The sequence below is a fragment of the Cervus canadensis genome, chromosome 30 (genome assembly GCF_019320065.1).
Source record: "Cervus canadensis isolate Bull #8, Minnesota chromosome 30, ASM1932006v1, whole genome shotgun sequence".
Lineage (NCBI taxonomy): Eukaryota > Metazoa > Chordata > Mammalia > Artiodactyla > Cervidae > Cervus > Cervus canadensis.
Genome location: NC_057415.1, coordinates 12,381,624 through 12,406,000, shown reverse-complemented (window position 1 = coordinate 12,406,000; position 24,377 = coordinate 12,381,624). Strand labels below are relative to the sequence as shown.

Genomic DNA, 24,377 nt, shown 5'->3' with positions numbered 1-24,377 from the left:
TTGGCTTATACTCTTCTTAATATATTTACTTATTTGATCAATTCCAGTATACTTAACAGTCTGTCCTTTGCATTTTTGGGCAGATGCCCTCCTCACTCCGTTCAAGGTCTGACACCAAAGTCAACCTGTCTCCCTTGTCTCTGCATGGTTATCCGCCCTTTTTGTTTATTTTCATTTTGATTTTAATTTCTAGCTCCATTTTCTGTGGTGATCAGAGGGCTTGCTTTGTAATGTTTCTCTTATATGGAACTCACTGGCATTTCCTTTTGACCTAATATATCAGCAATTTATGTGAATATTCCACATATTCTTAGAAGAAGAAGGTGCATTCTCTACTATCAGGATCTAGTGTTCAACATACCTACATAAAATTTGCCTTATCAGTTATGTTACTTAGAGCTATATAAATATTCTTAACTTTTGTTCAGTTGGTCTGTCTTGTAAGGAGAGTGGAGTGTTAGAGTCAGTCAGTAGTATGTTTCTTCTGTATTTCCTGTAGTTTCTGCTTTATATAATAGGTTGTTCTTTTCTGGTGTGTAGAGACTGTGTCTTGCTATATTATTTTTCTCTGTGAATTGTGATTTTATAAAAGTCCTTGTCTTACTTAGTAGTTTTTGGCCTGCAGTCTACTTTGTTTCCACTTCCCTGGTTTATCTGTCCATCTTTCTACTTTCTACCTATAAGCAACTTGAAGTCTGTTACATTCTGTCTTCTAGTAATCTGCAGGCCTGGGCATGTGTGCTTTTATTTGTACTAGTTGACTTTATTTGTTTTTGTGAGGATGTACAGAGTGATTCTGATTCATATGGCCACCATTATCCTCCAGACCAAGAATCTCATCTTCCTATTTTTAGTATGACTTTCTGTTATAATACTTGCCATATTAGAAGCATGTATTTTTTTCTCTGTAAAGTTACTAATAACATATGCAGCTTGTGGTAGGTACCTTCAGATTAACCTAGCTCCCCCTCATGTGTTAAATTACAGTGTTAGCTTTAACTTGAAAATTTTGTCTGTGATTCGCAATACATGTAATGATTAGGGCCTAAAACATCTTGTCTTTCTTTGTATCTGCCCTTGTTACTGAGCATGTGCTTAATAAAACTTAAGCCTTTACGTGGATATTATTAGAGGCCAGTGCCATTAGATGCTGGTTTCACTTTGGAAATTTAATATTTTGATTGTATTCAAGTGACAAGCTTGACAGTTCTTAGTGTATTTATGTTATACACATTAAAGTTTATCCTTTGGCTAATGGTTAAATAAGTTACTCAAATATGACCTCTCTGTATCAACTTGAGTATTAATAGATGGTGGTTTGTTCAGTTTGAGTTACCTCATTTGATTGATTCTTACTGGGGCACCCTGTTTTGTTCAGATGATCCTCATTATAATCAGAATTTCCAAATATAGCTCCCTTCACTGTGACCAGAATTAACCATCATTTTAAAAGTAATAACAGAATACATTGTCTTATATAAAATTAGAATACTTCAGATAAATCTGTTATACCCTTTGACCTCAGCCTGAACCTTGTTATACCTTACTATAATTAGCCATTTATTAAGAATTTTGTGTGCCTAGAAGAGGTTGAAGTTTTGGTTTGAAATGACTCACTGACTCCTAGAAAGAAATAAGGAAGACAGGAATCTTTTATACATACCAGTGAAATATTTGAGTTTCAGGTATAGACCTGGCTGTAGGACTTAAATAATAGTAATAGCAGCTAACATTTATTGAAAAATGTATCATGTGCCATGGCTTCTTTAAGTGCTAACACATGTGATACTCTTCATTCACACAACAAACAATCCAGTACGATTGTTATCCACAGAAGAGAAAAAGGAGGCATGCGTGGTTTAGTAACCTGCCAGGATCATGCATGTGGCACGTAGTGAAGTTGGAGTTCAGAGCTAGATAGTCTGGTTACAGACTGTGTGTTCTTAATCACTGTGTTGTTCTCTGTGTGAAAAACAGGTTGGTATTGGACCCTCCTCTGCAGAAGCCAGAGGAGAGCCAAATGTCTTTTGCAAAATCTGTCATTTGTTAGTCACTGCCAATAAACTGCATGTTCATGTGTGTAGAATTCAGAAAATATACTGCCCTGAACCCTCGCTGAGAAAGATAAATGAAAAAGATATCAAGATAGAAGACTTAGAATTTATAAATTGTGTTAGGTGAAATGTTCTAAAAGGAATGATATGAGAGGAGTGAAAGCTAACTTGTCTTGGTTGGATTGCCTATTTATTTAATATAATATAGTGCTAGAGAAGTGTCTACACATAAAGTTAATCATAATTGTGAGGATGAGAAATGGAGTTGAAAAAGCACAATAGAAAGCTTCCAAATGACAGAAGAAAAGAAAATGTGGAAAATGTAACCAAGTAAGTAAAATTAGAAGGTGTAAAGAAGAAAAAAAACATTTAATGAATAGTAGAAAGAAAATGGAAGGGGAGAAGGAATGAAATTAAATGTATATCTGTCATTATTAACTATAAGTCAAAATGACCTCAAAAATCAGATAATGAAAATTATACAATTTGCAAGATGGGGAAAATATGTGTGTATGTGTATATTATTGTTATTGTTCAGGTGGTAAGTCATGTCCTGCTTTTTGCAACCCCATGGACTGCAGCACACCAGGCTTCCCTGTCCTTCACTGTCTCTTGGAGTTTGCTCAGACTCATGTCCATTGGGTCAGTGATGCTGTCCAACCATCTCATCCTCTGTCTCCCCCTTCTCTTCATGCCCTCAATCTTTTAATTAATATTTGTATATTAATGATAAAGCTGATATGGATGATTGGGCAGAGGTTTAATAGGTAAATGCAAATAAAGGAAATGTGGTAATATTAATGTCTGACAAAGAATACTTCAGGGTTAAAAGCACGAGATATTATGTATTTACAAGTTGCAGTCCTTGAAGATGCTATTATAACTGCAAACCTTCATTTTCCATTGAGATATAATTGGCATGTAGAATGTGTTTTAGGTGTGTAACATAATGATTCAGTGTGTATATATTGTAAAGTGATCACCACAGTAAGTCTACTTAACATTATATCACCATGACTTACTTATTTTGTAACTGGAAGTTCATACTTTGTGACACTTTCATAAACCCCTCCACCCCCTGCCTATGGAAGCCTCTATTGTGTCCTCTATGAGTTTTTTTTTTTTTTTAAGATTCCATACATAGGTAATATCATACAGTATTTGTCTTTCTTTTTCACCTATTTCAGTTATTAACATAACATCCTCAAGGTCTATCCACGTTGTTACAAATAGCAAAATTTCCTTTTTTATGGCTAAATAATACTCCATTGTGGTCACACATGTGTGCACACAGGGTCATGCATACATACCACATCTTCTAGACAGCATATTAAAAAGCAGAGACATTACTTTGCCGACAAAGGTCCATCTAGTCAAAGCTATGGTTTTTCCATTAGTCATGTATGTATGTGAGACTTGGACTGTAACGAAAGGTGGGTGCCAAAGAATTGATGCTTTTGAACTGTGGTGTTGGAGAAGACTCTTGAGAGGCCCTTGGACTGCAAGGAAATCAAACCAGTCCATCCTGAAGGAAATCAGTCCTGAATAGTCATTGGAAGGACTGATGCTGAAGCTGAAACTCCAATACTTTGGCCACCTGATGCAAAGAACCGACTCATTAGAAAAGACCCTTATGCCGGGAAAGATTGAAGGCAGGAGGATAAGGGGATGACAGAGGACGAGATGGTTGGATGGCATCACCAACTCAATGGACATGAGTTTAAGCAAGCTCTGGGAGTTGTTGATGGACAGGAAAGCCTGGCAAGCTGTAGTCCTTGCGGTCGCAGAGTCAGACATGACTGAGCGACTGAACTGAACTGAACTTTATCCATTCATTCGTCAGTGGACATTTAAGTTCCTTCCATGTGTTGGCTGCTGTAGGTAATGATGCATTAAACACAATAGGGAGTTGCATATGTCTTTTTGAATTAGTTTTTTAAGAGTACCCAGAAGTGGAAATGCTGGATCAAATGCTAGTGCTCTTTTTTCATTTTTTGAGGAACTGCCATACTGTTTTCCACAGTGAGTGCACCAATGTACATTCCCACCAACCATGTGCAAGGGTTCTCTTTTCTCTACATTCTCACCAACATTTCTTTGTCCTTGTGATAACAGCCATTCAAGCAGGTGTGAGGTGAACTCTCATTGTGGTTTTGACTTGCATTTTGTTGATGATTAGTGATGTTGAGTACCTTTCCTTTTACCTGTTGGCCACATGTATATCTTTAGAAGAATGTCCATTTAGATCCTTTGTCCACTTTTCAGTTGTTTGTGTGTTTTTTGCTATCAAATTGTAGGAGTTCTTAATTTATTTTGGGTGTTAACCCTTTGTCCGATTTAGGATTTGCAGATATTTTCTCCTGTTTGTTAGGATGCCATTTCATTTTGTTGGTGGTTTCATTTGCTGTACAGAATACTAACCTTTATACAATACAATAACCATAACCACATGGCACTCACATAGCTAGAGCAAAAGCTCCAAGAAATACAGCATGATTAAAAGACAGTTGTTATAAAAATTTAAAATTCAGTTCTTAAGAGGCAATAGGCTTATTTGCTGTCCTCAGTAGCCACACATGGCTAGTGGCCCCCACACTGGCCAGTGCAGGTATGGAACATTTCCATTCTGGCAGAAGGTTCAGTTGGATGGCTCTGATCTAGAAAGTACAGCAAAGGAGAACTCTTTATAGCCTTATGGGTCATAGCTAAACTGCTATTTGGAGGAAAACTGAATGCCTTTAATAACTGCATTATTTAAAATAAAAAAGACTGAAAATAAGTTACTACTCAAGTACTGAAAAAATACTCGAGGTATTTTGAGTATTAATTAAAAGAATTAAAATAGTCAAGATATTAGGAAAACAAAAAATAAAACCAAAAGAAAGTAAGAGAACTTTTAAAAAATGCTGAAAATGAGATAGAAATAGAACAAATAGAACAGATAGGACAAAACAGAAATACTGAAACTGATTGAAAAAAGTAGAGATACTGAACAGACTACAGCTGTTGAAAAGGAAATTAAAAATGTATTTATTAGTCACCATATCAGGATGATATTCCAACTGATTTTGTATTTACTTCTAAAAATAGATTTTTCTCATTCTAATAAATGATGGATACCTTTTAAATATGTTTTTCTTGAGCTAGTGTAATATTACATCAATACTTGATAAAGGTAATTTTTTTTTGAAAGACCCAGTTTTAGATGCAAAATTTCTAAGTGAAATCTAGCTAATTTCATCATATAGCAGTAAGAGGAAAGCTTTTTCTTGGAATGCAAGGATAATTCACAATAGTAAACATATTTACACAATTTATTATATCAATAGACTTAAAGGAGAAAAGCCATGTGATTCTGTTTGTGGATGCTGAAAAATCATTTAATGAAGTAATTAAAAACACTTAAGTGTAATAAGTATGGGGGAAACTGCTCCAGTTATGGGAAGAAATCTAGCACCTACCACAAAGGGTTGTTGTGAGGATTTAGTGACTTAAAAGGTATAAAAATACTTAGAGCAGTATCTGGCACATAGAAATTATTCAGTATTAGCTCTTTATTTAAATAAAATAAATAATTAAGAAAAACATTTGGCAAATATTGCATCTTATGGCAAGATATTTTTATTTAAATTATAAGCAAGATAGCTTTGTTCTTACCACTGTATTCAGAATAGTCTTTGTGATTGTTTCATTTCTTGAAATATAATAAAAGTAGAAAATAAAGTAACTGTTAGAAATAGTAAAAGAGGAGATAAAATTTTTAAAATTGCAAGTGATATGATTTACGTGCTTAGAGAACCGAAGAAACTACTGAAGACTAATAAAAATACTCAAAGGTAAGTTTAAGATAATGATTCTGTAGCATGAAAATGAAAAAGATGATTGTATCTTTAGGTTATAATTTAAGAAAAGTTGAGCCAGATCTCAATAAAAATTGTGAGCCTTTCCAAAATTAGCATGTAAATTTCATTAATTCCAGTTGGAAACCTGGAAACCTTTAAAATGATTTTAAAGTGTATGTGAAAGTATATTTCTAAAACTACCTAAGAAAATATACTATATATTTAATCCTGCTTTTGCTAACCATCCATCCTCCTTCTCCCTTCCCTCCTTCTGGATAGTATAAACACCTGTTGTTGAGGAAGAAAACAATCATGCCAGTTGGATGGCATTGTTTTCCTTACCTTGGTGTAAATGGGAATCTGTGGAGAGTTGGAGGAGGGATAATACTTAACTTTATTCTTTTTCACTTGTTCTGAGGAATATATGTATAATTTTTATATACTATATATTATGTGTATGTAATTTTTTGTGTAGTATGTATATATATAATTAGATATAATGTATATAATAGATCTAATATAGAAAAGGTAATAGAATGTTAAATGACTTTTCACTCATTGAGGTTGTAACCTCATTTTAGTTAAATTGGAAATAAAACATATCATTCATTGATTTCAGTTCAGTTCAGTCACTCAGTCGTGTCCAACTCTTTGTGACCCCGTGGACCACAGCACTCCAGGCTTCCCTGTCCATCACTGTCTCCCGGATCTTGCTCAAACTCACGTCCATTGAGTTCATGATGCCATCCAACTGTCTCATCCTCTGTCGTCCCCTTCTCCTCCTGCCTTCAATCTTTCCCAGCATCAGGGTCTTTTCTGATGAGTCGGTTCTTCACATCAGGTGGCCAAAGGATTGGAGTTTCAGCTTCAGCATCAAGTACTTCCAATGACTCTTCAGGACTGATTTCCTTCAGGATGGACTGGTTTGATCTCCTTGCAGTCCAATAGACTCTCAAGAGTCTTCTCCAACACCACAGTTCAGAAGCATCAGTTCTTAGATCTTCGTGAAAGATCTCAGGCTTCCCAGGTGACTCAGTGGTAGAGAATCTGCCTGCCAATGCAGGAGACACTGGAGATACAGGTTCAATCCCTGGGTTTGGAAGATCCCCTGGAGTAGGAAATGGCAACCCACTCCAGGATTCTTGCCTGGAAAATGCCATGGACAGAGGAGCCAGGTGAGCCTGGGGTCACAAAGAGTCAAACATTCCTGAGTGTGTGCATACACACACACATACACCCACATCTCAGATTTTTTTAAAATACATGTTGAAATACCAAAAGGTATATTCATTAACTTTCATGAATGTTTAGTGCTTTCTAAAATGACAGGATTAATTTTTAACTCAAAAATTCTGAAAAGAGTTTTCTCTCTTTTTTCTTTCTATCATAGGTATGCAACCACTCATGTATTCGGTTCAGGAAGCGTTAAATGCGAGACCTTGGTGGATTCGTGTGGGGACTGACATTTGTTACTATAAGTAAGTATTCTGACAATAATAGGACAGCAGTTTATAAAAGGAAATATTAGTTCATCCTATTTCGGTTTAGGGATAAAAGAGATACTGTGTTCTCTGAATTATGATATGCTTTAGTATTACTTCTAACAGAAAAGGTTTCTTTTTTTATAATTTGAGATTCGTTTTAGGGGGTATATTTAGTGGCAATAAAATGTGTTTTGTAGACAGACATATATCCAGTCTTGCTTCTCCCATTTAGATATGTTCTCAGCTCTTTTAGAGCTGTAAAACTTTGGAAACCTCATTGAGGAGGATGGAAATTAGAAACTCTAGGAAATAATTTACAGTGGTTTTTTGTTGTTCTGATGATATTAAGTATAATTTTTTTCTTCACACAAATGTTTACCTCATTTTAACTTCCAGTGTTTTAGTTGGAGATGTATTCTATAGTTAGGTTGCTTCAGCTTAGCCAGTTCAACTTTGACTTCAAACAGGTGATCTGTTTATCAAGTTAGAAGTAAGTGCTGGAAATCATTTATTGCTTTAGTGGCATAATTGGATTATTTCTCAACTTCATGACTAAGTAATCTAGGATTATCATATGCTTTGCTTTCCATTTTTACTGTTTCTGCATGTAATACATTTCAAGATAACTCCTGTCTGCTCTTGAATGCACTTAACATCCTTGTTTCTTTGCTCTTATTAATCTTAATCCTGAGATTTGTTTAGTGGATTTTGACTTTTTAATATTTTATATTGTGCTTAACTAGTGCTAGTATTCCTTTTCTTATAGTTTTATAAGGTAGATGAAGACTTCTAAAATTAAGCTGTTTTTAATGATTTAGATAGGGCTTTGGAAAAACCTAGATTAACTGCTATTACTTTCTAAGAAAAAAATGTTCCTTGGAATTAATTTCAGTAGAATTCCCCCCATTTTTTTTAGCAAAATAAATAGGAAATAAATGAGGAACAGAAGTATAATGTTATATGTAATTCTTTTTCACCTGAATAACTTTCATATTTCTTTTCATGTTAGGCTATTATAAATGAGGGCTATTCACCCTCATCATTTATATCTTCCTTTTAAGTTGAATGGAGCAGTGATTGTTTGGGAAGTGCTTGGTTAGATTTTGGCAGATTGATTTAAAATGTTAAAGGGTGAAACAGTGATTTTCAAAAAGTATTATTTCCTTCATGCTTCTACCCAATAAAAATCATCAATGAATGCTTTTCTTTTTTACATTGTAAAGTGAATGGTCAGCATCTCGGGTTGTTTTTCTTTTCTGTGTAAGAGGTGATGGCAAGGATTTTTGTTTCTTTAGTTTTTATTTGTTTCTTTTGGCTACTTCTAAATCGAATTGGAATTCAGGCTAATCCAACAGATATTTATTAACCACTTTCTGTGTAACACACACTACTCCAGTTGCTTTCCTCAAGCCTGAAATCTAGATAAGGAGATTAAAAACTGCTATTTTTGCATTGTCCTCTGCTGCTTGTTTGTCTCATCTGTAAAATGAGAATAAAACTACCTTCCATGAGTGTATGAGAAAATATAACCTATAAAATCCATAGCTGTAATGTGGTGGCATGGATACCCCCCCAAATAGATATTAGACTCTGGGGGGAAAAGAGTTGGCAAGATCTACTTCTGGATGTTATTTTGCATTTTCCTCAACTCTTGGCACCTTGTCCTTGAGTATCTATTCAAGGTATAGTGGCTGCTGCTGCTAAGTCGCTTCAGTCGTGTCTGACTCTGTGCGACCCCATAGATGGCAGCCCACCAGGCTCCTCCATCCCTGGGATTCTCCAGGCAAGAACACTGGAGTGGGCTGCCGTTTCCTTCTCCAATGCATGCATGCATGCTAAGTCGCTTCAGTTGTGTCCGACTCTGTGCGACCCCATGGACAAGCAGCCCACCAGGCTCCTCTGTCCACGGGATTCTCTAGGCAAGAATACCAGAGTGGGTTGCCATTTCCTTCTCCGATATAATGGCTAAGTTAATGAAAACTATACTGTTTTTTAGGTTGATGTTCTTTTATTTTCATTAGTTACAAACTTTAATCTCATAAGATTACATTAGAAAGCCTGATCCTAGGGTAGTTCTAAGGATGTGATCTGCCTTGAATTTCTGTGTGCATGAGTAAATAATCTCTAGGCCATGGCTTTTCTTCAGTTCATGGCTTAAATAATGTAAGGTGATTTGGAATTTTAGAAATTAAGTTGGTAGAAATTAGGTCATCATATCTCAGTGATATTTAAAGTGTGGAAAGTAATATAGTTTAAATTTTTTTTATCATTGAAATATTGAAACATTTACAAAAGGGAATAATAGGATGATGAGGCCCCATGTATTCATCTCTAAGTTTCAATAATTATCAACACATGGTTTTATTTTAGCTATGCTTTCACCCCTACCTCCACCCTGAATCTTTAAAGGCATTTTCAGATATATTTTATCCATAAATACTTCAAAAGTCTTTTTCATTTAGAGATACGTATTTAAGGCAGTCTATCCACAATACCGTTAGCACAGCGAAGAAAATTCCTAAATGTGATAAAATATCCAGTCAGTGTTCAGACTTACTTGTCTCATAAATGTAACATTATAGTTGGTTTGTTTAAATCAGACCAACCAAAGGACCACACATTGCATTTGATTTTTCTTGATACATCCCTCAAGTCTCTCACTTTATAGGCTTCCTCTTTCTCTCTTTTTAATTTCTCCTTTATTTATTGAAGAAACTAGATCATTTGTCATGCTGGATTTCCTGTATTTTGGATTTTGCTGATTGCATCTCTGTGGTGTTAATAAATTCTTCTAAATTCTTCTCTCTCACCAGTTTTCTAAACTCATAGTTAGATTTAGAAGCTTGGTCAACTTCAGGTTTCATTTCTGACAAGAACACTTCACAGAGGGTGCAGGAAATTCCTGTTGTATCACATCAGGAAACATATCATTTCTGGTTATTTCTTTTTTTTGTAATCTTAAAACTGATCAGTGAACTCAGATATTGCTGTCTGATCTGTCAGCCTTTCATCCAGTGGTTGTAGTAGCCATTGCTGCCACTGCCTGATCCAGTAATGTGTAAACCTGTCGAAAAATAGGAGGGTCTACAACTTCTATTGATGCATAAAATAGGAGTTCTGTTTAATTAGTAAATCCAGAAATGGAAAGTCATGATGTTGGCTGATAGCAATTAACTGCTTTATTAGTACCAAGTCTAATTTTTAAGAATATTTAAATTAAACTTTTTACAAACCATGGTTTTTCCTTTTTTCCCCCCTAAAATTCTATTTAATAAAATAGCAAGAAAAAAATCAGAATTTTTGTGTGGATGAATAACATGTTTTTTGCTTTTCTATTGCAGAAATCACTTCTCAAGAAGTTCAATTGCTGCAGGTGGGCAGAAGGGAAAATCCTACTATACAATTACATTCACTGTCAGTTTTCCACATAAAGATGATGTGTGCTATTTTGCTTATCATTATCCATATACATATTCAACTTTACAGGTGAGAACTCATTAAGTTGCATTATGACCATTATTGTATGTATATGATATGTATGTATTAGATAATAAAAGAAATACTGCTTTAATAAATCAATAAGGTAAAAAGGTCCAGGGTTGACAATTTTAGAAAATAATACAGTATTTGTTGAAATCAATAAAGTAAAATGGGAATGTAGTCTTGATTTTTATTTAATAGAATTACTACAGAAATGACACGGTTTTTGCTTTCTGTCTTTGAGTAGAAATCTACAAATCCCAATTTATAAATTTTAACTAGGTGAAATTTCACCTTGTTTAATGAGAAGCATTGAATCTCATAGAAAATATAACAGTAGACAATGTGGATCCAATTTAAGTTTTTCTGTAGTGAATTCATTTCTTCTAATGATTTCATGTGGAGTCCTAGATCCATATTGCTTAGAATATGGGGTGTAAGAGTTGTTTTATGGGTTCTTTTAAGATTTTTTTTTTTATTATTTGCATTTTAAAACAAACAATTCAAGTAATTACTGTGACAGATTTATACTCTGAACAGAATGTCTGTCCTAATGGTCAAGGATCATGAAGTTTCATATGATTAATTGAAAGAAATTGGAACACTATGATTAGAAACAAGCTTCCAAGTTCTTAGAGAGGAGAAAAATGAGAGGAAAACATAGTCCACAGAGCCGAAGAAATATCAAGGCTGAGAGCATTAAATGAGCTCACTTTATTTTAATAAAGTTACAATCTGCAGTAAAAGTATTAACAGGTATTTTATTGTGCAGAATAACACAGCATCAGAAACGTAGTGTTGTTATTTACGTAGTATTTTGTTTCTGTTCTTTACTGACATTCCCTTTTTAAAACATTTTAAGTATCCCTGCTTCCTTCTAGTCCCACGACCATGATCTTTTCCAGGCATTACCATTGTTTCTCACTTGGACTGGTGTCAACCTCTGTAACTTTTGTCTTAAATTTCACTTGTACCCCCTTTCTTCTTCATCACTGTTTTACCACACTATAGCAGGAAGACTCTTTGGTGGCATGTCTAGTCATATAGATCCCCTGCTTAAAACTCCTTAGTGATTTCTCTTGCCATGTGTATGCAATCTACAGTTCTTACCATGGCACATTTAGTCATTTCTCTACTATTTTGCACAGTTTTTGCCATTTCTTTGTACTGTATGAACTGTTATTTACTTAATATTTATCTTTGAATATTAAAGATTATCCTCATTCTGAGTTAATATCGTTGAAACAACTGGTTTAATGTGCTAAATTTTTTTAAATTCACAGTAAAATACATATCTATTTAAGAATTTTGAAGGTTATCCACATACCATTTAGTTATCTTAATTACCAGTAGTGCAAATACTGTGCTTTGGAAAGGACTGGTCTACCAAGCCCTTCCTTCTGTGTTAAATTCTTGATTTGTTTCTTTTTGTTCTAGCTATGTCCTTTTTTAAAAATTATTATTTCATGGTCCTCCTGTATACGTTCCTTCTGCCTGCAGCACACTTTATATCCATTTCACTCATCCTTTGGATCTCACTTTAAATGTAATTTTTTCTGGAAGACCTTTCCTCATTGCCCAGACTCTTCAAGGTTCCTCTCCCTTTTTAATAAGCCCTCATAGCACTCTATATTTTTGGGGGGCAGAGTCCATTTATTCATTGTTGTATCCCTAGTGTCTGGCACAGTTTCCAGCCAAGAAATAGTGATCACACAGTAAATCATGATTATGTGAATGAACATAGGCAAAAGTTGGAAACCAGCTAAATATCTTTAATATAAGAGAGTGAACAGTTTATATTTGGTGTATAAAAAGCTGTGTTTTCAAAAGACATATGTTGAACATATTTAATGATATGATATAGTATTTATAATTATTAACATATTTATGTTTATGTATAAATTACCAAGCGGTAAAATCAAATTATAATAAGTCTTCCATGTTAATTACAGTTTCATTTATATACATTGGCTATTGTTAGTAGTACTCTGGGTAATATAATCACAGGTGTTCTAAATTTTTTCCTGTACCTTTTGTATTTTCCAGACATTTTACAATGAGCCTATATTAATCTCGAAATCAGGAAAAAATTTTTAAAAATGTGTGCTACATGATTTTCATTCTCCATATTTTAGGTTGCTGTTAACAGAGCTACAGTCACAAAATTTCAAAATTCAGAAGGCTTTGAAACCCAAAGTATTTTCATAACCCATTTGTCAGCAAAGCCTGGCCTGATGTGAGCTTATTTAGAATATTGATTCCACTTAGAGTGACTCTTCATAGGTTTTGCTGCAGAAATAATAACGTGCTGATTACAGTCTGCTGCCGCCAGCTCCACTGGTTTTATTGCACTATTAACATTATCCAAACCGTGTCTGTCCCCTTTCTCGAGTTCCCCAAATACTGATGTTCAAGTGCGTCTGGACCCTTGAGGGTTTTGGAGAAAGGATTAGGAACCTGATCTGATTCACTTTTAGTTCTGTTTGAGATCTGGATGCATTTATTCCTATTTATCATAGGGAGGTTTTAAATGATTGTATACTTTGCTTTTAAATTTTTATTAAGATGCATCTTCAAAAATTGGAGTCAGCACACAATCCTCAGCAAATCTATTTTCGAAAAGATGTGTTATGTGAAACCCTGTCTGGAAACAGCTGTCCCTTGGTGACTATAACAGCAATGCCAGAGTCTAATTATTATGAACATATCTGTCAATTCAGTAAGTTTGTCTTCTTCACTTGCAGTATGAATCATTATTACTTATTTTTCTTTGCTTCATGAATATTTTGTAAGGTCAGTAGTACTGGGAGTAGGCATCAGAAGCCTTGGGTGCTAGTCAGGGTCTTGTTACTGCCTAGCCCGGGGCCCACTTCTAGGCGTCTGTTTCCTCATCTTGAATATGAGGGAGCTGCCTGAGGTGACCTCTAAGGTCTCTTTTGATATTGATATACCGTAGTTCTTATTCTTAGAAGTCATACTCAAAGTACAACAAGTTATACCATCCGTTTAAGAATTTACAGTAAATTTTATTTATAAATAAAACCATCAGAAACCCCCCAGGTGTTTTGATGCTAATATTGAATGAATAGCTACTTGTTTTTCCCTGTCATTTATATTTTTTAAGTTGTCTCAAATGTACAGATGTGGTAAAAAAAGATATATATATATATGTATATAAGAGAACTGTTCTAATTTTGATAAGGTGTTTTCAAGAAAGAGAAAGAATTTGCTATTCATGAAAATGTGAGCAGGTGAACTGAGTGGTTATTTTGTAGACTTATATATCTAAATGTTTAGTTTCTTTGTAAATCTCTGCACAGATATACCTATTGTTCTGTGCTTATTATAATGACTATAAAACAGGAATAAGATTATATTTTCCTTAATTTCCCCATGACTTTATGAAAAATTTATATTTCATCTATATTTCATCAGCTACTTATTCTTTATGAAATCAAGGTAATATTAAAGGATTAATTTTATATTTAGATTAATCATTAGGAAATAAATGACTCAAATACTATTTAATGTGTTATTTTCATATAAGATGTGGCTTACATAGGTTTAATATCTGTTTTCTCTAGAGGGTCTAGTGCAGTACTTATAAATAGTAGGTGCATAGTGAGTTCTAATTTGATTTTATATCAGTATTCACAATTGAGTAGAAATATTTCTAAAGCCCCAAAGTCAGACATTATACATACTTTAGTAGCTGTTCATTTTAATTTGAGATTTTATGTACACTTTAGGAAATCGTCCGTATGTTTTCTTATCTGCTCGAGTACATCCTGGAGAAACTAATGCAAGTTGGGTAATGAAAGGAACGTTGGAGTATCTCATGAGTAATAACCCTACTGCTCAGAGTTTACGAGAATCCTATATTTTTAAAATTGTCCCTATGCTAAATCCAGATGGTGTCATCAATGGAAAGTAAGTTAAGCAATAGTTACAGAGAAATTCCAGATTTTTGTGGCTGTCCCATGTAAACTTGTTGAAATAATAGCATCCAGGTTAATTTGGAAAGCAAATCTCATGATTTTTCTAGAACAACAACAAAATTTAGTGAAGAATTAATCTGTGATAAATTTTTAAATGAAAATTAAACTGTATACTAGTAGTAATATGTTTTGGAAATTCTGTATCTATTAATGAGAATATAATTTCATAAAATATATGTTTTGCTTGAATCATTTTAGGAAAATCACAGAATTAGGATATGAGAAAGATTTTTAACACATTGTAGTCTCTTGTAGTCTCCTTTCTTATTTATCAGTGGCATGATCTTGGTTGTTCTAAGATTTAGAATTTTCTGGGACCTCTTTCTGCTTAATATGGAATTAGCTCCATCTGCTAACTTCTTCCTGATATGAGGAGGAATTATTTAAAGTGGAAATACTGGAAGATTACTTTTTAAGTGGAGGTGGCTTGTAGTTTAGTACAGTTCATTTATTGTGTTAATTAGACCAGGGTCTCTTTAGTGCTTCTGAAAAGTGGGATTTTGTCTAGCTGTCATGAGCATCTCCAAAGTTGAGGGTACTATACTTTATTTATTCAGTAAGAGTACTATGAATATTTATCATGTTTTAGGAAATGTTTGAATTTAAAAAGTAGAATAATTTTTCTAGATAGTATGATTATGGAACTAAAATCAGCTTTTATGTCTAGTTTTAATTCAGAAACATATTGACCAGTTAGAATTCTGTTTCTAGTTCTGTTAGCCCCTTCTCTTTGCTTAAATTTTTGCTTAATGAGTTTAATACTTAAAACATACAATTAAATGAAAATGTATTTGAATTTTTATAAGAATGTGTACTTTTTATGTACTTATCTTTCTTAGAAGGAGGGTCCAGATAGCATGTTTAATAATGAATACAGTCAAAGTACAGAATGTTAGCATTAGAAATGTAGTCAGAATGGAAAATATGGCCATGAATACATTTTGTGGTGTCTGGAACAAAACCCCAGAATGGAGAATTTTTCCTGTAGCTTGAAAATTTTAACCTGTAAAACTGCAAGCTTACCACAGTTTAAATGCATGTAACCCACTATCTGGCACATAGCAAATGCTAAATAGATGTTTACTTAAGGATTATAACATGCATTTTGGTGAGCCCACCACTTACACCTGTTTGAAATACTTAGTGGAATAGAATCATAAAATAAATCGAGTGCATATAAGAATTTATTGATACCAGTGTTTATCTGTTGTGTTTATACAGTCACCGCTGTTCCTTAAGTGGAGAGGATTTGAATAGACAATGGCAAAGTCCAAATCCAGACTTACACCCTACAATTTATCATGCCAAGGGTCTGCTACAGTACCTGGCTGCCGTGAAGCGTTTACCACTGGTAAGTGGCAGTGTGTGTTTGTATAATCAAAGAGGTGATTTTGTTGATCATTAGCTTAGTATTTTATAAATAATTGTCTGGTTATAAAAGCTGTGTGTTAGTTTCAAAAGCAGTTTCTATAAAGTATCTTTGTCATCAGTCACTTGTATATTAATTGTGGTATCTAATACAGTGTATCCATATTCTTATTTCATTAGGTATGATTTTTATAATTCTCATGAGCCTTTTATTTTTCTTTATTGTTTATGAACATTTGTCACTCCTGGTTGTAAGCTGTAGGTATTTGATTGCAGTGTTTAAACAACAACACGAGGGTAAAAGTATGTATCTTCCAAGTTCTTAAAGTACTAGAAGCTTATATTTTAACTCTTTAGCCAGTTCTAAAGCTGGTAGGTCTTGAGTATCACATGGGAAAGGTAGAATAGGCATGGTAGGAGACCCTGTGCATATGTATTTCTTCTGTTTTCAGCAACTTTTGTTTTAAATGTTTCCATCATGTTAAGCCTTAATCTTCCTTCGGGAAAGATGGAATATTTTGCAGAGTGGCAATATTGACATGCAAGTCTGACCGTTTTCTATTTTTAAAATGATGCTCTTATAAACCATACCCTCCACCCCCTTTAAAAAGAGTGTTTTTCTTGAGAGCATTTTTATATTCTCTTAAGTTAGGTAAGTATTTTAACAACCCTTGGGGCAATCAGTGATGAATGCAGCTGTAGATTTGACCTAAAATTGTATTTATTATTTTTTAAATGATGGATAGTAGATACAAAAGAAAGAGTGGAACTGATGGCTTGATGCAGGACATGCCTGCAAAGGATTTAGCCATTCTAGTATTAATCATAAATCCTTTCCAAAGGTAGATATATACTATTACTTTTATGAATTCTACTTATTAAATGGTAGCTTATTTACAATAAAATGACCAAGGAACACAGACCTGTTATTGGCTTCATACTAACTAGTTTGACTTGGCAATGCATGAATTTGAAGGATTTTAATTTTAAAAATATATTGTCTTTTCAAGGTTTATTGTGATTATCATGGTCACTCCCGAAAGAAGAATGTGTTTATGTACGGCTGCAGCATCAAAGAGACGGTGTGGCATACAACTGACAATGCAGCATCATGTGATGTTGTGGAAGATGTGGGATACAGGGTAATTATTATAGATGAGGCGGGAAGTTTTGAATTTCAAACATTCATAAGACTACAGAACACAAAACATATAGAAATTACTTAGAGTCAGTAAATGTTGCCATTTTGCTATTCTGTTTCAGATTTTTTGATTGAAATGTTTCTTCTAAAAGTTTTTGCTTTTCACATTTTTTTATTAAAGTATACTTGATTTACAATATTATATTAGTTTTGGATGCATTATGTGGTTAGTTAGTATTTTTGTAGATTGTGCTCCATTTAAAGTTATAAAATGTTGACTGTATTCTCTGTGCTGTACAGTGTATCCTTGTTTTGTTTATTTGTTTATTGTGTACATAGTAGTATGTATCTCTTAATCCATTATCTTCATCTTGCCACTACCTGCATCCCTCTCGCTACTGGTAACAACTAGCTTCTTTATAGCTATGAGTCTGCTTCTGTTTTGTTATATACAGTCATTTGTTTTATTTTTTAGGGTTCCACATATAAATATACAGTATTTGTCTTTCTCTGTCTGACTTATTTCACTAAACATAATATTCTCCAGGTCCGTCCATGTTGTTGCAAATGGCAAAATTTCATTTTTTATGACCGAATAATTTTCCACTGTATATATGTACCACATCTTCTTTATCCATTCATCTGTTGATGCACACTTAGATTACTTACATGTTTTGGCTATTAGAAATTGTGCAGCTGTAAACATTGGGATATATGTGTCTTTTTGAATTAGTTTTCATGTTTTCTGGGTATATGCCCAGAATAGGATTGCTAGATCATATGGTAGCTTTATTTTTGTTTTTTTATTGCTCTCTGTAGTGGCTCCATCAATTTGCATTCCGATCAACAGTGTAGGAGGGTTCCCTTTTCTCCATACCCTCTCCAGCATTTATTATTTGTAGAATTTTTGATGATGGCCATTATAACCCAGATGAAGGGATAGCTCATGTGGTTTGATTTACATTTCTCTACAAATTAGTGATGTTGAGCATCTTTTCATGTGCCTATTTGCCATCTGTATGTCTTCACTGGAAAAATACCCATTTTTCTGTCCATTTGGTTTTTCTGCCCTCTTTTTAATTGGGTTGTTTATTTTTTAATATTTAATTGTATGAACTGTTTATATATTTTGGATATTAGCCCCCCCAGTCATTTGCAGATATTTTCTCCCATTACATAGGTTATCTTTTCATTTTGTCAGTCATTTCCTTTACTGTGTAAAAACTTTTAAATTTAATTAAGTGCTAGTTATTTATCTTTGCTTTTGTTTTCTTTACCTGAAGAGAAAACAAAAATCTGAAGAGACAGATTAAAAAAAAATATTGCTACTACTTGAGTGAAAGTGTTCTGCCTATGTTTTCTGCTGTGAGTTTTATTGTGAAGGGAAGGGAAAGTCACTCAGTCATGTCCGACTCTTGGCGATCGCATGGACTATACAGTGTTTGGAATTCTCCAGGCCAGAATACTGGGGTGGGTAGCCTTTCCCTTCTCCAGGATTCTAACTTGCCTCGTGAGGCAAAAGCAGTAAAACTCTGCACACAGAAATACATGCCAAAATCTTGTGTAATTATGGAAGTCAAATTACAGATTTGGTAGCATGACTATAGTCAAAGAAAGGCAATGCCAAAGAATGCTCAGACTACCACACAATTGCACACATCTCACACCCTAGTAAAGTAATGCTTAAAATTCTCCAAGCCAGGCTTCAGCAATATGTGAACCATGCACTTCCAGACGTTCAAGCTGGTTTTAGAAAAGGCAGAGGAACCAGAGATCAAATTGCCAACATCCGATGGATCATCGAAAAAGCAAGAGAGTTCCAGAGAAACATCTATTTCTGCTTTGTTAACTATGCCAAAGCCTTTGACTGTGTGGATCACAATAAACTGTGTACAATTCTTCAAGAGATGGGCATACCAGACCACCTGACCTGCCTCTGGAGAAACCTGTATGCAGGTCAGGAAGCAACAGTTAGAACTGGACATGGAACAACAGACTGGTTCCAAATAGGAAAAGGAGTACGTCAAGGCTGTATATTGTCACTCTGCTTATTTAACTTGTATGCAGAGTACATCATGAGAAATGCTGGGCTGGAGGAAGCACAAGCTGGAATCAAGATTGCCAGGAGAAATATCAATAACCTCAGATATGCAGATGACACCACCCTTATGGCAGAAAGTGAAGAAGAACTAAAGAGCCTCTTGATGAAAGTGAAGGAGGAGAGTGAAAAAGTTGACTTAAAGCTCAACATTCAGAAAACTAAGATCATGGCATCCGGTCCCATCACTTCATGGCAGATAGATGGGGAAACACTGGAAACAGTGGCTGACTTTATTTTTCTAGGCTCCAAAATCATTGCAGATGGTGATTGCCACAGTGAAATTAAAAGACGCTTACTCCTTGGAAGGAAAGTTATGACCAACCTAGATAGCATATTAAAAAGTAGAGACATTACTTTGTCAACAAAGGTCCATCTATTCAAGGGTATGGTTTTTCCAGTGGTCGTGTATGGATGTGAGAGTTGGACTATAAAGAAGCTGAGCACTGAAGAATTGATGCCTTTGAACTGTGGTGTTGGAGAAGACTCTGGAGAGTCCCTTGGACTGCAAGGAGATCCAACCAGTCCATCCTAAAGGAGCTCAATCTTGGGTGTTCATTGGAAGGACTGATGTTGAAGCTGAAACTCCAATACTTTGGCCACCTGATGCGAAGAGCTGACTCACTGGAAAAGACCCTGATGCTGGGAGGGGTTGGGGGCAGGAGGAGAAGGGGACGATGGAGGATGAGATGGCTGGATGGCATCATTGACTCAATGGACATGGGTTTGGGTAAACTCCAGGAGTTGGTGATAGACAGGGAGGCCTGGCGTGCTGTAATTCATGGGGTCACAAAGAGTTGGACACGACTGAATGACTGAACTGAACTGAACTGAACTGTTTATTTTATACTTTTATTGTTCAAATTTCAGCAAGGTAACTTAGCTCCTCTCCACGAGGGGACAGTAGTAGGAGCAAGCTTATAGTTCACTGAACAAAATTAAAAGCCTACAAAAAAACTTCACCTCCTCTTTGCTAAATTAAAGTTTAAAATTATTTATTAACAGTAAAACAAAGAACTGAAGAACAGTAAAACAAATATTCTCAACTAAGTCACTAATAGTAGGGCAGGTGCTTTGAGTCATTTTTTCCAACAATGGTGAAAGTGTAAGCCCTTCGATTTGCAGTCTCTTCCTCTTGTTGACCAAGTTTTTTTTTCCGTTTATTTTTATTAGTTGACCTTTTTTTTTAAAAGATAACTAGAAAAGTCAGGTGACAGTTCCAGTGACCATGTTCAAAAAGGGATAGAGAAGGAAGAGACTAAATTCTTGACAATGATCATCCTATTATCTTTATACTCAACAGATGAAACTACTAATATCTCAAGTAAGAGAAATAAAGAAGCTGTATTTTTCTTATAATTTTCCTTTTTCATGTTTTTAGAAAACTGGAATTAGCACTTAACTTTTAGGAGGTTAATCAGCCTGGTAAACTAAACAGAGAGCAAAGTGCCTGTCAGAATCAGCCTATCCTTGTGAGTTTTATTGTATCCAATCTTAAATTTAGGTCTTTGATTCATTTTTAGTTTATTTTTATATATGATGTGAGGAAATGTTTTAATTTCATTCTTTTACATGTAGCTAACCAGTTTTTCCAGCACCAGTTATTGAAGAGACTGTCTTTTCCCTATTGTATATTTTTGCTTCCTGTATCATAGATTAATTGACCATATGTTGGTGCTTTATTTCTGGGCTCTCTGTTCTGTTCCGCTGATCTGTGTGTTTGTTTTTTTGTGCCAGTACTATCCTGTTTTGATTACTATAGCTTTGTAGTAGAGTCTGAAGTCAGGAAGTCAATGATACCCTCAGCTTTTTTTTTTCCCCTCAAGATTGCTTTTATGTCTTTTGAGGTTCCATATAAATTTTAGGATTATTTGTTGCACTTCAGTGGAAAATACCCTATGTATTCTGGGTATTTTGATAATGATTGCATTAAATCTGTAGATTGCTTTGAGTAGTATGGATAGTTTAGCAATATTCTTCCAATTCATGAATAGGGATGTCTTTCCATTCTTTAGTATCATCTTCAGTTGCCTTCATCAGTGTTCTGATTGTCAGAGTATGGGTCTTTCAGTTTATTCCTAGATTTTTTAAAATTAGATCTAGAATGTAATTAGCTTTGGATTCCTGAACTAAATGAGTTTTTTAGTGTATACAAAAGAAACAGATTTTTGTAGTTTGATCTTTATCCTTTACAAGAAAAATCCCAAATAAACAGCCTAAGCTGCCATCCACATTACTTAGAAAAAGAAGAAGAAAGATCAAAGTCAGCAAAAGAAAGGAAATAATAAAGAGCAGAAATAAAACTGAGACCCTGCCACATCTCCTTCAAATAGAAAATGTCAGTGAAGCCAAGAGTTGATTTGTTTTTGTAAAAAAAAGAAAATTGCCAGGCTTATTAAGAAGAGATCCCAGTAAACAGAATAAAGAGGAGAAATGTCAACCTATATCATAGAGATATAAAAAAATCATGAGAAAACTATGAACAGTTTTATGCCACCAAAATTGGAAGACCCAGAGAAATGGATAAATTCCTAGAAGCATACAGTCTTCCAGAACTGAATCAGGAAGAAATAAATAACCTGAACAGAATGATACAACAGTAATAAAATTGAATCAGTAATCAAAAAACACCTAGCAAACAGAAGTCCAGGGCTTGATGACTTCATGGGGGAATTCTACCAGACAGACATAGAAGAGGTAATATGTGTCTTTCTCAAACTCTTTCAAAACACTGAAGAGGAGAGAACACCTAAATTCATCCTATGAGGCCAACCAACATTGCCCTGATACTGAAATCCAAATACACTGCAGAAAAGATTATAGGCCAATATCTCTGATGAATGTAGATGCAAAAATCCTCATAAAAAATTAGCAAACTGAATCCAAGAATATATGAAAAGGATCATACACCATGATCAAGTGGGATTTATTCTAAGGTTGTAAGAAGGGTCCAGAATCCACAAATCAGTCATTGTAATATACCACATTAAGAAAAGGAAGGATAAAAATCACATCATCATCTCAATAGATGCAGAAAAAAGCATTTGACAAAATTCATCCATTCATGTTAAAGATTCTCATCAAAGCTGGCATAGAGAGAACATATCTCAACATAATAAAGGCTGTTTATGACAAACCCACACTAATATCATACTCAGCAGTGAAAAACTGAACATTTTTCACAAGTGCTTTTTCACACTTAGACTTTTATTCTATTCGGAATTTATTTCTGTATGAGATGGAAGGGTATAATTTTTGTTTCCCCATGTGTAACCAGTTGTGTCAGCGCCATTTATTAAAGAGTACCTCTTTCCTCTGCCGATTTTATAAAGCCATCTGTTATATACCTTGTTTCCCATGTATGGGTGTGTTTTGAGGTATGCCTAGAATTGAAGTGAGATCTTTACTTTGCGTCTTGTCTGCTCTTCATTCTGTCCCAGTGTCTGTCCCACTATATTTATGCCTAAATCAGCACCCCAGATTATTTTCCAAAACAGATTTCAGTAACATACCACTACCTTTAGCAGAACTTCAAAGCACTTTTTCTTTTTGGTAACCTCTCTCTTCTTCTCCTTTTCAAAATAAATGAGTAGAGTCATATTAAAAATAGAAACACTCCACAAATATAAAGTAGTAAGTAAAAGTTATCTTCTCTCAGTCACTAATTAATCACTTTCACAATGTGTATTGTGAGACTTGCCTATAAGCACATTTACGCATAGGTGTGTGTAAACATAGTATATGAAGTTTTAATATTTTTTCACACTCCACAGCAATTTTTTTTTCACATAATATTTGATGGCCATCTTTTCGTCTTTATATCTGTCTCTGTCTCTTTTTGACAATTACACAAGATTTTCATTGTGTATTTTTGTTGTTATTGTATGGATACAGCATAATTTATTTATTCAGTTTCCCTTGTTGTGGCCACTTTGTTAGTATTGCCAAATTGTCTTTCATAAAGATTGTACAAATCAGTACTCCCCAATGATTGATAGTGCTGTTTCTCTAAACAACTTACAGTCACCTTTGCCAGGTGAAAACATATCTGATGGTTTTAGTTGGTGTATCTGTAATTATAAATATATGAGATCAAGTATCTTTCCCTATGTTTGATCCCTATTTTTGATCCTAGTTGATCCAATTATGATCTTTTTTTTTAAATGGCCTTTTACATATTCTCTCGTTGCTTTGTGTAAGTCACCTAATTATTGTTTTGAAAACACTCTTCGTGTGTATTATATTACATTTTTTTAATGATGTGCAGTAGTTTAAAACTTCTGTCGTATTTGTTGATTTTTTTAAGGTGGTTTCTTCTTTTGAGGCTTAGAAAGATTTTTCTCATTCTAAGATTTTAAAAGTAGAGTTCCATATTTACTTTAGAGCTTTTAGTTTCATTTAAAAATTTAACTTAGTGATTTAAAACTTAAATTCTCAATCTCATGAGAGTTTAATTTGATAGAAAGTGCCTTTAACTAGTTTTTCTCAATGACTGAGCAGTTGTCTCAGCATTTTGTGAATGGTCAATCTTCCTAACTAATAATAGTACTAACTTTAACAAATACCTTTGATTTTAATTCTGAACTCTCTTTCTAAAGATGTGCTATTCCTACACCAGTATCACCATTTAACTTCTGTTTGATGTATATTTATCTGTTGGATTATTTCTCTAATCATAGCCTTTGATTCAGAATTCTCCAGGGAATTCTATATTTTATTTTCAGGCGAATTTGATAATTTTAAGTTGCAAAAATGTGGGCATCTAGATTGTGATTATCTTAGCTTTATTGATTAATTTAGGGATGATTAACATTTACAGTGTGAAATCTCTTAGTCAAAACATCTTCGTGACTGAAGTCAAAACATCTTCATGACATATTCATTTTAAAATATGTTTTCCTTAATACTTTAA

The 24,377-nt window shown here is 34.2% G+C and overlaps 1 protein-coding gene across 3 annotated transcripts in view; it reads left to right on the top strand.

Moving 5' to 3' along the window:
* Positions 1-24,377, top strand: part of AGTPBP1 (ATP/GTP binding carboxypeptidase 1) — a 182,236-nt gene that overhangs the window by 139,820 nt on the left and 18,039 nt on the right. For all 3 annotated transcript variants that reach the window (XM_043453279.1, XM_043453281.1, XM_043453282.1), the window contains 6 exons: positions 7,287-7,374; positions 10,722-10,866; positions 13,426-13,579; positions 14,610-14,790; positions 16,080-16,209; positions 17,237-17,368. In XM_043453279.1, coding sequence (XP_043309214.1) covers positions 7,287-7,374; positions 10,722-10,866; positions 13,426-13,579; positions 14,610-14,790; positions 16,080-16,209; positions 17,237-17,368 — 830 coding nt within the window. The remainder of the gene's footprint in view (positions 1-7,286; positions 7,375-10,721; positions 10,867-13,425; positions 13,580-14,609; positions 14,791-16,079; positions 16,210-17,236; positions 17,369-24,377) is intronic.